This window comes from Coturnix japonica, chromosome 8, assembly GCF_054131305.1.
Source record: "Coturnix japonica strain WE chromosome 8, WE-NBRP24, whole genome shotgun sequence".
Taxonomy (NCBI): Eukaryota; Metazoa; Chordata; class Aves; order Galliformes; family Phasianidae; genus Coturnix; species Coturnix japonica.
In genome coordinates, this window is record NC_140670.1 from 16,161,013 (window position 1) to 16,178,208 (window position 17,196).

The 17,196-nt window shown below is 59.0% G+C and overlaps 1 protein-coding gene and 1 long non-coding RNA gene across 14 annotated transcripts in view; one reads left to right on the forward strand and one right to left on the reverse strand.

The window, feature by feature from the left end:
- PSD (pleckstrin and Sec7 domain containing) overlaps nt 1-17,196 on the reverse strand; it is a 34,893-nt gene that overhangs the window by 1,540 nt on the left and 16,157 nt on the right. For 2 of the 4 annotated variants that reach the window (XM_085554403.1, XM_085554402.1), the window contains 11 exons: nt 13,615-13,809; nt 13,086-13,166; nt 12,534-12,646; nt 11,676-11,734; nt 11,125-11,214; nt 3,276-3,319; nt 2,196-2,374; nt 1,577-1,647; nt 1,281-1,438; nt 873-1,017; nt 306-449 (listed from right to left, as the gene is read on the reverse strand). In XM_085554403.1, the coding sequence (XP_085410529.1) occupies nt 306-449; nt 873-1,017; nt 1,281-1,438; nt 1,577-1,647; nt 2,196-2,374; nt 3,276-3,319; nt 11,125-11,214; nt 11,676-11,734; nt 12,534-12,646; nt 13,086-13,166; nt 13,615-13,809 (1,279 nt within the window). Of the gene's footprint in view, nt 1-305; nt 450-872; nt 1,018-1,280; nt 1,439-1,576; nt 1,648-2,195; nt 2,375-3,275; nt 3,320-11,124; nt 11,215-11,675; nt 11,735-12,533; nt 12,647-13,085; nt 13,167-13,608; nt 13,810-17,196 lie in introns of all 4 variants that reach the window. The other 2 variants (XM_085554400.1, XM_085554401.1) reach the window with 1 other exon arrangement.
- On the forward strand, nt 7,545-17,194 carry LOC107315847 (uncharacterized). Of its 10 annotated transcripts, none has more exons than XR_014948623.1 (5): nt 7,545-7,702; nt 7,849-8,096; nt 11,004-11,227; nt 12,625-12,827; nt 15,553-17,194. It is a non-coding gene; the product is annotated as an uncharacterized LOC107315847 (long non-coding RNA). The 10 variants fall into 10 exon arrangements; XR_014948626.1 differs by having other exon boundaries at nt 7,886-8,096; nt 14,195-17,194; XR_014948629.1 differs by having other exon boundaries at nt 7,886-8,096.

Here is a 17,196-nt window from a genome sequence, read left to right on the forward strand (position 1 = left end):
AAAGAGAGCGGTGGGGTAGCAGGGCGCTGCCTCTTTAGCCAGCAGCCTGCAGAGTGCTTTTGGGCCCTTCCCCACAGCCTGAAGGTGCAGTGCCTGCTTCCTACCAGAGCACAGCAAGCTGAGGCACAGACCGCCCAGCCCCAGCCCTGGGAGCCCCTTACCCACTCCGGGGAGCTGCGTTCCAAGCAAAGCATTGAAGCAGTGCCAGAAGGACGCAGTGCAATTTGGCCAAAGGGATAGTAGAGGTCTTTGCGACCTCATGGTGGCCTAGAGCCAGCACAGGGGTCAAAGTCTGCCCTGCTCACCTCGAACTCCAGGTACTCTTCCTTCTGCTTCAGCTCCTCGTACTCCTTGCCTTTCACCTTCTTATCCGGCAGTGAGGAGCGGTGCTCCAGCAGCTCTGCTGACATTGTCTTGAACTTGGTCTCGTGGCTCTTCACTTGCTCGTCCTGGGGACGCGCAACACTCACTGTCAGCACCCCCCTGCCCTGACTCCAGGGCTGGTGTGGTTCTCCCCTCCCAGCTACGTCCAGGAGCTCAGCCACCACTCCCAGCCTTCTAAACACTGAAGGCCAAAGCGCTGGCCCTTTGGGGAGGTCCCCTGCTCTCAGTGGGCTGGCTGCAGTCTTAGAGAGAAATTAATCCCCTTGAAAACTAGGCTGGTTTTGGTTTTTTTTTTCATTTTTTTAAATCCTTTCTGCCCTATGAATAACTGCAGTGGCACGAGTGAGAGCCAGCTAATCCCCTGCCTGGGCTCCTGTCAAGGTCCCACAGTGACGCAGGTCCCCCCCTCGGTGCAGGTATGCCTCCATCCCCTGGCACTGCCTCTCACCCTGTACCTCTCCCAGCACAGCCCTTCACTCCCAGCCCACCTGGGACAGCCGGGTGCAGGAGCTGGGGAGCAGCGGGCGGCTGAACTTCTTCTGCGAGCCGATGGCAGCGGGGAAGGGGGGTGCGGAGAACATGGCTGCCACCACGTTGATGCGTGTGATCCACGAGTGCATCTGCTCGGAGTTCCTGGGGAGAAAGGCCAGCTGTGGCACTGCGTGCTCCCCCGGCCAGTCTTGGCACACCAAGGCCCTGCTCTGCAGAGCTGCCCAGTGCTCCCAGCTGGCCCCAGCTCTGCCCCAGCAGTGCACAGCCTCAAGCCCACTGGAGCACAGAGGAGACAAGCTGGGCAATGCCCAGGAACAGCATCAACTCCTCTCCCTTCTAGAAAGGGCCAGGATGCGGAATTTAGCTCACCCTGCCATGCCCCACTGTGGGCCCCGGGGACTCACTGTGCTTGGAAGAGGAAGACCCTCCAGTCAGCTGTCCTGAGGTAGAAGACGTTGGGCCTCTTGCTGTAGTCTGATGCCCGCGTGGCGAGCGAGTGGTGGATGCTAATGGCATTCTTCAGCTCCTCTTCCGCCAGAGCCTTCCCTGGCTTGTACTCCTCCTGCAGGGCACCAGGCACTTCAGAGCCGGCTGAGGGCTGCTCCGACCACAACCCAGGACCACTTTGGAGGCTGGCCTCCAGCTGAGCCCAGGGGCAGGGCCCCAGCCCGTAACCCCACGCGACCACAGCGCTCCTCACCTTTTGCAGGTAGAGAATCATCCCCTTCAGGATGGCGTGGAAGGGCTTCCAGCCGCGCTTCCCTCGGGGGGCTGCGGGAGAGGAGAGCAGCCCATGGATCACCCCCCTGCGAGCCGTGCCACGCTACACGTCACCCCACCCCGGGGACATACAGCATGCCTGCACCATCCCCGTGCACCTGAGCCCATGCTGGGCACGTGGCTGGCAGATGGGGCTGCAGGGGGGGCTACATGCCCGGGGATGGAGACAGAACGCTGCCACACGCCAGGTAACGCTGGCAGCGCCTGATCGGATCAAGGTGGCATTAGGCAGCCGGGGCTTAGCGAGGATTTTGCAGTGGAAACGGGGAATGTGGCTGGCAGCACAGAACCTGCAGCATGCTTACAGCACTGCGGGATGTCTCAGCATGCACCCCCGGCTCTCCCAGCACCACAGGAAGGGAGAGCCCTTCAGCCCCCAGCCTGGGAGTGAATCGCCCACCGCAGCCCTATGCACGTGGAGGAGGGCTGATGCTGCAGGCAGGCTTAGTGCTACGTGCAGATAGCATAGGGTGACCCCTGCCCTTCTCCCTCTGTCAGAGCTCCTGTAGCTCTCCAGTGCCCCCCTCCCCAGCACCTACTTTTCTTGCAGTCGGGATCAGCGTGAATCTTGCGCACTAACAGTCCGTGCTTGTAGGTGGCGATGCTGGAGTCCTGGGAGAAGTCCAGGAAGGGGTTACTGCAGCTGCTGATACGTTTGATGGACTTAGGTTTGGGGTCAGCCAGCTCTGAAAGGGACTTCCTCAGCTCCTCCTCGTCTCTGCCAGGTATTGATTTGGTTAGGAGTGCCTGTGACCTTGCTGGGGACAGCAAACGTCAAGCCTCCCACTCACAGGCCAGGCTGAGCAGTTTGCTGTCAGCACTGAAGAGCATCCCGCAGCCCAGCCTAAGTGCCCCTGCCCCATGAGGCTGGCAGCTGTGCTGCTGCCGGGGTGAGCCATAGGGGCAATACTGCTGCTCCTGGCTGGGGGGACCTGTCCTCGGGAGCGAGCAGCCTTTGTGGACCGCTGCTGGCCTGGCTGTTGAGCAGTGCTTCACAACTCTCAGCCCACCCTGCAGGGCAACGCACCTCGCTCACACTCTCCTTGCCAACAATGTCCCCTCGCCCTCCGGGCTGCATCGCTTCCCTCCCCCGCCCCAGCACGGAGCTGTGGGAGCCCGGAGCTGCGGCCTCCCCCCTCCCTCGTAACCGTTCGCTGCTAATTAAACCCCTCAGCATCTGCCGGCGTCTCCATGGCAGCAGCCCGAGCGCATTGGCTCAGCGCTGGCGGAACCGCCGGGCTGATTAATCCCCGCAGCGCGGGCGCTGCCGCTCCTGCTGCTGGAGATGGCAGCTGTAGGCGAAGGTGCGGGTGCCCGGGCACAGCCACGGCGCTGCCTACTCCGACCCCGGGCACCGCTGCCTGGGCACACAGCGAGGCCGGGCACAGCCACAGCTGTGGGAGCTGCCCTCGGGGCCCCAACGCAGTGCCGTGCTGGGGCAGAGGGCTGGCACCCACCACAGTTCCCTGGGCACCTCCATCCCTACCCCACATCCCCCCCCTGACACAGCCTTGGGCAGCGGCACACTCCAGGGCCGGGGTTGTGGAGGCAGCCACGCCATCATGGTGACACCAGCACCTGCCCGGCCTATACAGCCAGACCCCCCATGGGATGCTCACATGGCCCACTGCAGCTTCTCGTTCTTGATGGAGCCGTACAGCGCCTGTGGAGAGAGGAGCAGGGTTTGAATCAGGACAGATGTTCCGTGCACGGAGGGGCACTAAAGGTTAAGGCAACCCCGAGGCAACCTGTCCTGCACACAGCCCTTCCTTTCTGGCACCGTGCTGACAGCCAGGCCCCCATTCTGCACATATTAGAGCTTACAGGTGATTTATGGGCACTGCAGGACTCCCAGCCAGGACATGGATGGGGCACTGTGCTGGGGCACAGCCCAGGCTGTCACCTTCCCTCCTCCTGTGTCTGGAGGCCATCAGATTGCTGGTTCTCCCTGCTGGACTGGCCAAACAGAGAGCCTTCAGGCCCAGGACAGAGCCTTTGGGTTGGGGCAGCTCTGCAGGACATCAGTCTGTGCTAGGGCTTCCAGCGCTCCTGCATCCAGGAGGATGCAGGCAGCAGCCACCCAACACAATTTGTCCTCTTGCACTTGTGGGCACCGCCAGACCCCAGGAGCACAGTTACACTTCAGTGGGGACTTCAGTGAGGTCTGGCATCTACTCCGTGTGGGATTTGCATCTTCCAGCACACCTGTTCAGGAGCACCACAGTGATCTGGTGGCTCTCTGAGCAAAGATGACAAGCACCTACCCCAGGGTGCTGCAAACTGCCTACCCACTCTTCCTGGGGCCTCCACACTCTCTGACCCTTGCTGAGTTCAGCAAGGCAGGGCCCCATGCCTGCATTTCAGCTGGGAAAAATAGCAAAGTCCATCTGCAGATGGGCCTGGGGCTGCGTTCCCTGTCCGGCCCCAGCTGGGTGCGAGCCACAGGCACTCAGCCCAGCCCTGTAGCACAAGAGGTTCTGGAGAAGGTTCCCAGCAGCATTCGCTCAGCACTCCAGATCAAGGAGCAGGACGGGTCTGGAAGGCATCATCCTCAGAGGAAGATAATCGAGTTGTGCACAGACTGTTCAGGCAGCTGTCAACATCCATCTCTTGGCCGGAGACTGCTGGGGAGAGAGCTTGCTGGTGGCTGATAAAGTACAACTGCAGGCTCGCAGGGACCCAGCCAACAGACCCAGCAGCATCTGGGGAAGGCAAATCCATCATCCCCGAGATGTGCAGTGGCCGGAGCGGAAGAAGGACCAGGATTATCACGTGTGTTCTGCTTGGGGAAGCACTGGCCCAGCACCAGCTTGTTTTGCAGAAGATGAGAGGGCCTCCCTGTCTGCAGGCAAAAAGCAGGGTTGGCTGCTCCTGGGAAGGCAACAGCCCCCAGGAGGCACAGCCACAGTGCTCCAGGGCAGGTTGTACCCAGCTCTGTTTGTGCTGCCCTGGGAGGAGCAGGGGACAGGCAGGAGATGGAAGCAGGCTGCTGAGGAGCAGTATGGGCAATACGGAATTGCTATGGGGAGCGGGAGGGATGGGATCTCACAGATGGAAAGCAGCTGAGAGGGACTAAGAACAACAGAAACAAGAATAATAGAAAAATGGCACAGAGAAGTGGAGTGCTGAGCTGGTGGGAACACACTTGGGGAGCAGTTCTGAAAGACAGCAGCATCTGCACAGTGCTGGAGAGCAGCACAGTTGGGCAGCACTACAAAAACATGGGCTCTGGGACTACATAGGAACACTTCAAAAGATAACCTGACTGGTGGCTTCAGAAGGCTCCCACAGCCCCACTACAAGCACCAGGAGCATCCCACAAGCCTGCTGTGGGCAGGAGCTGCTGAGGAGCCTCAGACACTGGGCTGTGGGCTTCCAGTGCCCCTGCATAAGGGGAACACAAATGCAAGGTGGGGAGGACAGCACAAAGCCTGCACTGGGATTCTGCACTGGGACCCTGCACTGGGACTCTGACTGCTGACTGCCACCCCCAGCAGGCAGCAGTGTCGTGCCTGGAGGAGACAAACCTGGTGGGCTCAGCCCCGCTCTGAGCTGAGGATGCTCTGCACCACACTGCCCGCTGCTGCTCTGTGCTCCCACTGCTTGCCACCCATCTGTGATGCAGGACTCCTCTGACAAGGCAGAGTGGGCTCTGCAGCCCAGCTCCCCACGGCTGTCAGCACAGACTAAAGCACTGTGGCTCATCTCTGCAGGTCCCTCTCTCCTGCCCGTCTTTGCCCTATGGATTCATTTCCAAGGAGGTGAACGATGGCACTTTTTGTCACCGCTGAATTAGTGAGCCCTGCCCAGCAGAAAGCAGGGTGCTAGTGGGGAACTGGCCCTGTGCCACTGAGGCTGACCCAAAGCAGAAGGTTTTTGCTGCCTTTTTTGTTGCCATCGCAGGGTTATGAGCTCACTGCTGCAGCACGCAGGGTAAGGCAGCAAGCTCTGCCTTAGACATGCGCAACACCAGGGAGACCCAGAGATGTACTGCTCCAGCAGGACTGCCAATGGAACCAGCAGACCTTCCTTCAGTGACCCCCCAAAAGGGGCTGGCTGGATGTGCCCAGGTGCTGCTCCAGCACACATCTGCAGTGGGGTGTGGAGGCTGCACCAGCAAGGAGCAACATCCTTGCACAGGGACAGTTTGGCTGCACAGACAGCCCTCTCCTCATCCCTCTGTCTCAGAGCAGCGCAAAGCGGGGCAGATTCAGTGCTGGCATGGGAGCAGGGCAGCAGGTGGTCCTGGATGCAGCACTGGGACAGATGGGACTGCACTAAGGGCTGCAGCCCAGCGTGTCCCTAACAGAGAAGCGGTGTGACGTTCTGCAGAGCAGTGTGATGCTCTGCACAAAAGACCTCTCAGCCATAGAGTGCCCTCCTGCAGGCACTCTGCCTCTCTTGGGTATATCACTACGAGAGCTCAGCCACAGCTCTCCCCAACTTTTCCTTAGCAAAGTTCCTTTCCATTCACCCAGCTCTGGAGCTGGGTGCTCCAGACACGCAGATGCCTCGGCTGTGCCAATACACACGGCACGGTCACACGGGGACGTACGGCTCTACCGCTCCAGGCCTCCATCACCCTGCGCACACTCCGCCGTCTGCCCCGCGGGCACGGACCACGCTCAGCCGCTCGGCCACCTGCGGCACCCCGTGCCCCCGCCCCCCTCGATCCCTCGCACCGAGGAGCAGCTCCCCTCCAGCCGCTGTTTCCATCCGAGTGCGTCACAACCTCGTGCTGCTCCCAGACCGCCGCGATGGCCGGCTCCGCTCCTGCCCGGCACGGCGGTGCGTGTCCAGCGCCAGCCCCGCCACCTCTCCGCACCGAGCACGGCGGCACGGCAGCTCAACTCCCCGAAACCGATGCCAACAGACGGCGGGCGCGCTCCCGATAGCCGGCAGCCCATTTTTCCCGACAGGAGCCCCTCCTTCTCCCCTGCTCTCGGCTCAGAACGGGACCGCAGCGCCGCAGCCCGCAACGCCCGGCACAGCGCCCCGCACCGCACCGCCCCGTGCAGCTTGGCCGGGAGGGAGGGCAGCCCCGAGCGGCAACGGCTCAGCCCCCGATGTGCCCCGATGTGCCCCGATCTGACCCGCACGACGTTTCCGACCGCGCCGCCGCGCAGTGTCCCGCCGCAATGTCACGCAGCCCGGGGGCTGCGGGCACCGGGCACGGCCCCGCCGCAGCGCAGCGCCTGGAGAGCCGAGCCGAGCCGAGCCGAGCTGAGCCGAACCGAGCTGAGCCGAACCGAGCTGAGCCGAGCTGAGCCGAGCCGAGCTGAGCCGAACCGAGCCGAGCCGAGCCGAGCCGAGCTGAGCCGAACCGAGCTGAGCCGAACCGAGCTGAGCCGAGCCGCGCCCGTCCGCGCTCGTGCTGCCGCGGAGCCCCGGCGCCGCGCAACCCGCCCGGCGCTTACCGGCTTCTTCTTGCGGCGGCTCTGGAGCCGGCTGACCACCAGGTCGGTGTACAGCACCGGTTTCAGGGTGCGGGAGCGCTGTGGCCAGCCGTAACAGAAGGTCTCCACGCCGCGGTAGTTGCGCCCGTAGCGCACGGAGCACATGGAGCGGGACCGCATACGGCCCGCGCTGCTGTTGATGCTGTTGACACCGATCATGGTGCCGGTACCGGTGCCGGCGGCGGCGGGGGCGGCCCGACCCTGTCCTGCCCTGCCCCGCCCGGGCCCCCGCCCCCGCACCCGCGGCCCGCTCCCCGCCGCCGCCGCCTGTTGAAGCCGGGCCGGGCAGGGCAGGGCTCGGCGGCTGATGCCCGCGGGAGGCGGCTCCCCGCCCCGCTCCGCCCGCCGCCCGCCGCAGCCAATGGCGGCCCCGCGGCGGGGAGCGGGGAACGGGGAGCGGGGCTCGGCCGAGCCCAGCCGGGCGCGGGGCCGTGCCGGGGGGCGGGACCGCGCTGCGGGGCTCAAAATGGAGGCGGCCGGCCCGGCGGGGCAGCGGATGCTACGAGCGGTCCTGCCGCGGGACGCCCCGCCGGGTGGCAGGGATGTCGGCACGCGGCGGTGCGGAGCCGTGAGTCCGGACACCCGCACAGGTACCACGGAGATAAGCGGGGTGTGAGGCGGGCGGGGAGCAGCTGCCCGAGCATCACGCGGCTGGGCTGCGCTCGCTGGGGAGCACTAAGCCTGCCCATGGTGACGCTGAGCTGGGGGGCTCCCGCCCGCTCTCTCCCATCCTCAGGTGCCCGTCCTACAATTAACCTCTCTGCTCGGGGCAGGGTGCTGCTGCTCCGTGCAGAAGCGAAGGGCCAATCATCCTTGGAGCCGAGATGAGGATGGATGCGCAACCCGCTTAAGCGTGACTGGAGGAGATGCGGCCAGGGCAGGAGGGGAAATTTTCCACTGTCGTCACTGCTCGGCATGTTGACTGCCGTGCCAAACCTGCAGGGCAGAGCAGGCTGCTCTCGGATGGAAGCAGTGAATCCTGAGGTCAGTGGGCTGTAGAGTGCTACCAGGGGGGATCGGGCTGAGAAAGTCCAGCTGTGCTTCCGGTTCTGAGGTGAGCGCCAGCCCTACTTCTCACATCTGCTCCTCACTCACCCAGCGTGCAGAGCATCTGATTGCTCTGCCCCTAAGCTGGGAGTAGGGCCCCTCCTGCTCCTTCCCCATGGGGCTGCCTGCATGCTAGGGTTCGCTTCATTAACAGCTGTGAAAGCTGGAAAGTAGCACAGATAGAGCTGACTGCTAAGTAGCGCTGGGGAAGAGGGGGCCTGAACTGGTTTTGTGTCTGAAAGCTCAGCAAAGCACAAGACTAAGCTATGGAACAAAGATACAGAAAAGATCTAAGGCTCCCCAAATTGATCAGTTGGGTAAAAGTCAAATCCACACTTGAAATGCACAGCCAGCAGCAGTGAATGAAGACCTAGGGGCTGGGCAGAAATCATACCTACAAGAGGACAACTGGGTCCCAGGACTAAGCTAACTAGCACACAATGCCTTTGTAGAACACCAGTATGCCTCCCTCTGTGCTGGCTGGGCAGCTGTGCTCCTTTGGCTGCTGCAGTCCAAGCCCAGCCTGCAGGCACAGGCACCCCGAAGCATAGCACTGAAAGCTCCCACATCCCCAGGTGGTGAGGACACCCAGGTGGGCTGGGCTCTGCCTGCAGAGCATGGCTACAGGGGTTGTCAGGGAGAGGTTGTCAGGGAGATGAAGGCTTCCAGCAGCTGTGTTTGCCCAGCAGGGCAGCATCACTGCCTTAGCTCAGTGGCAGGGGCACAGCGAGGCATGCTGGTGAGGGGGATGTGGTGTTCAGCTGTGAAAGCACAAGCTTTAAGTGTTTTGCTTTCTTTTGCAGGAAACTCTTGAGTGTTTACACGCATTATCTTGTAGCAGATAAAGTTTGTGTCTGACTCAAGCTGCCACCTGCTCTCAGGCATCGTGATGCCTTTGTCTTGGGACTTCTGCAGCCAAAAAGGAAGAAAATGTGGTTCCCATGGATGTCCCTTCCTGGTGTTGCCCACGGACTCACAGGGCCTTTTGCCCCTGAAGCTCCAAGACCTTTTTTCTGTGCTGCTGGAGCAGCCCCTGGGCTCTGGGAAGCCCCTTTGAAGCTTGCCAGCCCTTCCCCTCCCCTGCTGTACTTAGGAAATGTGTGTGCTCCTGCAGCACTAAAATTAGCTGGCCAGCTGTGCATGCAGAGGAGCTTCAGTTCCCAGGTGGGGGACCCAGGTTTGTAGAGGAGGCAGCATCCTATATAGGTTAATGGGACTAGCGCTGGCTATTGCAGGGAGAAAATATGCTTTCCTCATTTCTCTGCTGCTCAAGCTTTTAACAGGACCAAGGAGCCAAAGCCTACAGTGGACAGAGAGCATGTTCTCCCACTGAGCCTGGCAAAAGTTGCCCAAGAGTAGCCCAGCCCCTCTGCCTTTTACGTGTCAGCTCCCTGCCCAGCACTTTGCACGTTCCAGCTGCCCTGAGGCTCTGTGCATGGACAGAGCTCCCAAGGGAGCAATGGAGAAGCTGCAGCCTGCCCCTGGTGCACCACCTGGGAGATGCCTTTTGCTCCCACTCCCCAGCACGGCACTGATACAGAGGCGTCTGAAAAGCGGCTGTGGGAAGCTCCGCAGCTGCAGAGGGAACAGTCCATTTTTAGCAGCTCAGCCTCCCCACTGCGGGCTGCAGGCAGCGATGTGCAGGGAGGTGCTCCCGTACCATCAGGTGCAGAGCTGCAGCCCCTGGCCCCACAGCACTGGCCTGTACTAGGTGAGGAGCTCGACCCTACCCACAGCAAACTGCTGAGCTATGTGCTTACTGCCCTATCTCACACAGGCTGAGATCTGATGAGATAATATGATTGTGCCTGCTTGGGCACCTTTTGTGGTGGAAGCTGAGCTGCAGCACCTGCATTATGGGTACCCTGGCTGTAGGGTGCTGTGGGTATCCAGCTCTATGGTGCTGGGGACTTCACCAAGAGCCTGCAGAGGGACCTGCGGGGTTGAGATGATCCTGGATAATGCAGCACTGGGGGAGAGCAGAGGTTCAGGGTCTTCATTTTGGACATTTCTCTTCCATGCTGGGTGCTGAATGTCTTTTCTGGAGCTGGGTTTAAAATTAGGGAAGATTTTTTTTCTAGTTCCTTTCACAGGAGAAGCGTGGGCCAGGAGGGAGGACAGCCCTATTGAGCACTGCTGGTAACCCCTTAATGATGGGGTGAGCAGCACAGCCAGGAATAGACCTACAAAGGCTGAAAACAGAGCTCAGCTCTTTACCCCATGTTGCCTCTTTTCATAAGGCACCTCCCACAGGAGTGGCTCTGGCACCTCGTGGGAACCCATTTCCCACAGCCCCAGTGCTCTCCAACCACAGTGCCTCACAGACACTGATGATTTCTGCCCTATGGGCCCCATGGGGATGAGCCCTGTTCCCAGTCTGCCTCAGCCACAGCCTGTACCAGGTCCCCAGCGCACCCAGATCCTGTAGCCCGTGTCAACACCACTTCTTCTGTTCATGCCTCAGCTCAAGGTCAGGCTGTCCCCTCTGTGCTGCAGGACTGTGAGGCAGCCAGCTCCTCCCTGCAAGCAGCAGCAGGGCTGTGCTGCTCCTGCATTAGCCAAGGAGGCTGAGAAACAGCTACAAGACAGAGGGACACCGGGGATGGAAAGACACCTCCTATGACCAGAGCAGCTGCCTGGAGGCTGAGGCTCCCAACAGTCCTGTGAGGAAGAGGCCAGCCTCTGTCCTCCCGCAGGAAGGGACCAGCTCAGGCTGCTGGCATCAGCTCCTGGCAGTGGCCAAGCACAGCCACTCTTAGACATGTTGCCCTTCCCCAGACCTCAGCACCACAGAGAGAAAGCTGTGGGCCAAGGGAACGCCACTGACCCTGCCTTTTTCAGCAGCTTGATACAAGCGTGAGGATGAACACCTTCACTGCATCCCATGGAGCCATCATGTGATCCCACCCAAAGCTCTTGCCCTTGTTCCTGTAGCCTGGCTGGCGAGGGAGAGAACCAGTTTTACCTTGAGCAGCTCCTTGGGGAAGTCAGTGCCTCCGTTGAGCCCCTCCAAGTTACCAATGAAGTCAGAGCAGGACATTCTTTTCCCGATGTTCTGGGGAAGTCAGGTAAGAGAAACGTGGGGTTTATCTTGGGGCCAGGGGACAGCAGCTGGCTGGAACAGCTTGGGGAGGCTGCCTGAAGGCATGGGAAGCTGCCTGCTGTGCTCAGACTGGGGGCCTTAAGCAGCTTCCTTTCTCTAAGCTGGGGGTGACTGCTCTCAGCACCAGCAAGGTGTGGGGTCTCACTCCCACCCCCTCTCCCTGCTTCTTTTCCTCTTCATTCCTCACCCCCCCTCTGTACCTTCCAGCTCAGTGTATCTCCTTGCAAATCTTATTCTATTCTCCACCATCTCCCTCTCTCATTCAGTCTTTCTCCTGTCTCATCCCCATACGTGCTGGGGCTGCTCACCCCTACAGGTCTCACATCTCCAGCACACATGGCTCTGTCTGGGGCACCTGCAGGTGGGGCAGAAAGGGCAGGGGACAGAATGGGCTGGAGGCAGGGTTAACTTACATGTCCATGCAGATCTGTGTTCAGCAACATCAGGGCACAGGTCAGGGTGTGGGCTCCATCTGCAGCACAAGCACAGGGCAGGAATTAGAGCCCCTGGGCACAGATGGAGGTTCTGCTGAGCCCGAGGCAGTCCTGAGCCTGCTCCTCCCGGCTGAGCAGGTGGCACACAGCATCAGCACGGTGCTGGCAGCACACAGGTGAGGAGAGAGGAGGCCACTGGGATAAAGCCGGTCCCCAGATTGAGCGTGCAGCCCTGCAGCCCCTCAGCCAGACAGTGATGCTGCAGCTAACATTGCCCAGCCCCTAGCACGGGCACGGTGGAGCGGCACAGCCCCCTGCCAGCCAACCAGCCAAAACCTCACCTGCCCAGAGCCAAACCAGAGCAGACTCAGCACATGAACACACACGGGGGGAGCGCAAGGACGTATAACACTGAAGTGAAACAGTGCAGGCTGGGTGCTCCTCTGTGCCACCCTGGGTGCTGGGCAGCAGCACTTTCTCACCTGGCTCTTCCCTGAGCCGTGGGTCTGAGCTGGGCTCTGTGTGCTCAGGAGGGCCTTCTCTCGCCTCGTGTGCTAATCTGCTCAAGGTCAGAATTAAGGATGTGTTGAGCCCTAGTTATGCATCTTCCAACTGGAGCAGGGTTTTTTTTTTTTGTTATTATTATTATTTTAATAAGTCTAAAGTGTCTGTCATTTGAGGGAAATGTGTGACAGGGCTGACTCCTAAGGCATCAGTTCACGCTCTCAGACTGAATTCTACTTTCATTTTGAGCACTCTCATTGAGCTGATGAGAACATGTGCTCTCTTGAACGAACACACCCACACGCACACTCACACACACACAGAGCTTCTTACCCTCAGAGGAGATGGCATTGGGATTGCACTCATAATAGCGCTGGGAAAAATGGGCCAGCACTCGTTCTCGCTCCTGTGTCTCTCCCATCAGGGCCAGCTCCTTTAGGAAGGACCTGAAGAAGCAGCAGCAGCATTGGTCACATGTGAAGCCCAGCAGCAGTCCCTCCAACCCCTTTGCACAGTGACAGAGCTGTGGCTGTCCCCTCCTGCAGCCCCAACATGAAGCCCTGCATCCAACCCACAGCATCCAGCCCTGACGGCACATTGGGTTCTAGAAACTACATCGGGGAGGAGGTAAGGTCAGCATGAGTTTGATCTGGGCTCAGGGCCTGGAAAACCAACCCTAGATGAGCTGAGTGGGGAGCTAAGACCAGGGACAATCCTTTGTGCTTATGTGGCAGAGAAACTGCTTTGGGAATTGACCCAAAGGCTGTGGGGTCTGCCTGCTCCTGCAGATGTTTGTGGGGATGAGGAGCTGCAAAGGACACAATCTGTTGGGACGCATTTAGGTGGTCATGATGCATGTACACGGCCACACTCAGATTGTCTGACCTGAGGGCCTGGTCCAGGCTCATCCCCGTGAACACGAAGAACTTCAGATATTCCCCTGCCACCATCTTGCTGAACTCGTTGCTGAAAGAAAAAGGGGGGAGAGAGAGTGGGATCAACCAGGCTGGGGGGACATCAAAATACAGACAGGGATGGGATGGAATCTGGTGTGCTGGGTACCTCCCAGGGGACATAATGGCAGGGCTGTGGGAAACATGATGGAGACAGAGGCACCCCAGTGTCCCCACAGGATCACCCACAGATTCAATATGTCAGTTAGCTGGCTCCCTGTTCTCTGACACCTTGCTGAAGGTGCCTGAGATGCAGTGAGTAGGAAGGTTCCAAAACCTGGATGTTGTCTTTAGAGGAACACATGGTATAGATGAGCTATCACAGGGACAGGTCTTTGGGGTCCTGCCAGCGGTTCTCTGACAGCTCACTGCCCTCAAGGGAAGCAGCTGTGTGTATGCTGGAGTTGCTGAAGGGAGGAATGATGCAGGATGGGCCATTCTTTGTGAATACCCACACGTACTTCTTCCCCAAGTGACGGGCCACATCTGCTTTTTTAAAGCCATCCAGGTTGTAGAGCCGCTTGGCCAGGCGTTTGGCAGCCTCCAGATCAGCCTTGTGCCCATTGGAGAGCGTGTCGGTGCTGCCCAGGGCCAGCTGCTCCATGCTGTCCATCTCTGAGTCCGAGTCAGAAACCAGCTGGCTCATGGGGTGCTCGCTGCAATGGGAAGGGACACACCATGTTAGTTTGCCCACAGGTCCCTTGTTTGCTCAGTCTCTCAGGGGATGCAGGTCCTCACCCTGCTCCGGGGGCCAGCAGCTCTGCTGGGCCATACTGGTTAGAGGTGCTGCGGGGTCAGGGCTAAGTACTAAGGTAAAGCCTGGAGATGTGGCTGGAAGAGAGGTAGGTGACAGGGCCAAGGCCCTCAAAGCCATGTCCAAACCAGCCATGGTCAGACAGGACAGCTGTTGGGAAGTCCCCCACCCTAAGCCTGCAAGACTTCATGTGCAGGCTCAGGCTCAGCCAAAGCCAGCTGCAGCAGGACGGGGAGCAGAAACATGCACATGCTGTACTCTATATCGGTACGCCTTTTTTAACCCAGGCAAGCTCCTTGTGCTGCTCTCGAGTGCAGCTTTCTGCCCAGAACAAGAAGACCATAATTCCTGCACTTGGCTTTTCCCATCCACAAACTTCAAAGCACTTCACAGAGGGAAGAAGTGAGGCACAGAGAGTGAAGATGAAGGAGACCCCCCCCCCAGCCTCCGGCACAGCATGGTGTGCTGGGGCTGCCTGTCAGCTCTCAGCCCCGCTGCCTTACATGGCCATGCTGGGAGCATGCTCTTGGCTGCTTCTAGCACTCTGACTCAGCCGCACACAAATTATCCCAACAAAAAGTAAGTTGAATCTAATCAACAACGAACGTTAAGCAATTCTGACCTCGCCCAAATTTTCTGGCAGACCTCGCACTGTTCCAATCTGTTTTATTTTTAAGTCTCTAATTGACTTTTAAGAAGGCCTCCTCTCCTGAGCCAATTACCCAGGCCGATCTCCAGAGGCTCCACTCCTCCCACTAAGGACAAAGCTGCTCCTCACTGCCTTTGGGCTGCAGCTGCTGCTGTCCCAGAGGAGCCCCACACAGCAGGGACAGGCTGCCCCATGCCTCAGGGAGCTCTTGGCATCCCAGTGGGATGGGGAAGTGTCTGGGCACAAAACTGCGGCTGGATGTGGATGTGGCAGACACAATGCTAGCGTGTCAGTCCCAAGGGAGATGCACTGGTCTTGAGCAACTGTAAGGCCTGGCAGCTCCAGGCAGTGGCTGCTGAAACAGAGCTGCTGCACCCTCAGCCAGGACAGTGCTACCTCTCTTCAGGAGCAGGAAGTAAATGCAGTGGCACCTGCAGATCACAGCTCAGAAAACAGCCTGCAATCATGGGAACACAGCACTATCTCAGCCCAGCAGCTCCGAGGTTGCCTTTGTGGCCACAGACTGAGCTAGAAAACCCAAAGTGCATTGCTCCTCCATCGCTCCCTGCAAAGCAAGCAGCTGCCCAGCCATCCTCCGAAGACCTTTTCATTCTTCTCAACCAATATCACTGAAATCTCCCCATACCATTCTGGGCCTTGATACCCTCACTGACAGGCTGTCCTCCCTGCCACAGCTGCTGCGTGGTACCTCCTGCAGTGAACCCAGCACTCAGAGTCTCCTCTACAACCTCTTCCCAAGCTGCACTCTCCCACCCAGTGCCAAGCTCCAGCTGTGGGGTCACCTACAAAACCTCCTTGATCTTCCACATCTCCATCTCGCAGCAGGTTCCCAACCTGTGGCTTTGGCTCTTTCCTGGCTTCTTGAAACTAGCATGCAGGGATTGCAGTCTGTTTCCTAAAGTCAATCTACTTGCAGGATCTGCCATCCCTTCCCTCACCGAGCCCTAATTCTGATTTTGGTCTTTATATCAGCAGAACATGACCTTACGGTCAGGACAAGGCAGCTGTACAAGCAATGACAAGCTCCCAGCCAGTCTACAAGGTGGACTTTCTCCCAGTGTTCAAGCCACTACCACGATGCTATATGAGGACCACCAGTGTGGGCAGTTCAGCTGTGCCCCACTGACGGCTGCCTTCTACTCCAGCTGGTTGGAGAATGCCCATTCTGCAAGGAGAAAAGCAGGAACCCAGCCCTCAAGCAAACAGCAAGCAGAGCAAAGAGCATACGTCTGCGTCTGAGGCAACTGAGGTGACACTAATTTTCTTGCCAGTGACCTAATGTCTCAGAGGATTATTTTAGTGTACTTTCTAAGTGACATTTCAGTTTGGCTTGAAGAAACACGGAGATCATAATTTTACTTTAGATGTATTTCCAACTCGAGCACCGGTTTGCACTTAAGGAATAATGATCAAATTTGGTATTGTATGAGCATCTCCAGTGTGCCTGGCATGAGTCACCGTGGAGCGGGCCCAGGGCGAGCGCAGCCCTGCCAGCACAGCACAACCAGCGGTACCCACAGTGCCTGCAGCACAGCCCTGCTCCTGATGGGCGCCCACTTGGTGGGCAGCAAGGGCCCCCACAGCTGCTGCCAGGGCCTCAGGGCAGGGTCTGGCAGCAATAAAATGCTTCTGGAGCAGTTCTGCAATGAAAGAACTGAAGACAGTCGATACGTAGGGTCCACATGCCTCACTTCTTGGTCCCAAATACTCCTTAACAGAACCATTTCTCTTCTGACCCCCAAATATTCCAGCTCCAGACTCTTATTAATCTTTTACCAGTCACAAATATGTCTCTTTTTTGGGCCCAAATTCTCACCCACCTGTGCACCAGCCATGCCTTTCTGTGCCCACACCCTCCTGCCCAAGGCCCTGCTCCTTTCCTGCCTCCAGATTCTCCCTCTCTGAGCCCCATACTTCCTTCTCAAGGCGAAGCACACAGTTCCTGGACCCAAACACTCACTGTCTCACCTTGAGATCCCTTCTCTGTCTGAGAGCTCAGAGCACTGCAGGAAGAACTGGAGCACCTTCCTGCACTGCAATGCAGTGTGTTGCTGCAGGAGCTCCGACCTCCACCTCGCCACAGGGAGCTTGCTCAGCACTGTGGGGCAGCAACAAGCTGTCAGCTCAGCAGAGCCTGCCCTAGGGTGCCCACCAACCCTTACTGCCAACAGGGATGTAAGTGCATGGTGGAACCCTCACCAGTGCCCTGTTCCTTGAGACTACTCAGCCAGGAGCCCACTGCACCCAGCCAGGGGCATTCTGTTGAGCCCCCATGTCACCCAGGTCCTGTTGCCACATGAGACACCTGCTGCAAGCAATTCAGAAACACCTACCACGAACCACTTGTTCCCTAAAAAGGACCACAGGGAACCTGGATTAATTCCTGCAGCATGGATGGGGCAGGGAGCCCAGTCTGAGGCAGGGAGGTGCATGGGGCAGCCCAGCACCACCTCAGTTCTGGTGCCCCGCACGTGTGGCTCTGTGCCCGGCCCTTCCGCCCAGCACACCCAGCCTGCCTAATATCACTGCTAAGAATGTACCAGACCGGATCTTTGGCTGAGCTAAATAAATGCGGCTCCCTCCACTGGTCTCAGTGGAGTGACTTTGATTTATGACAGC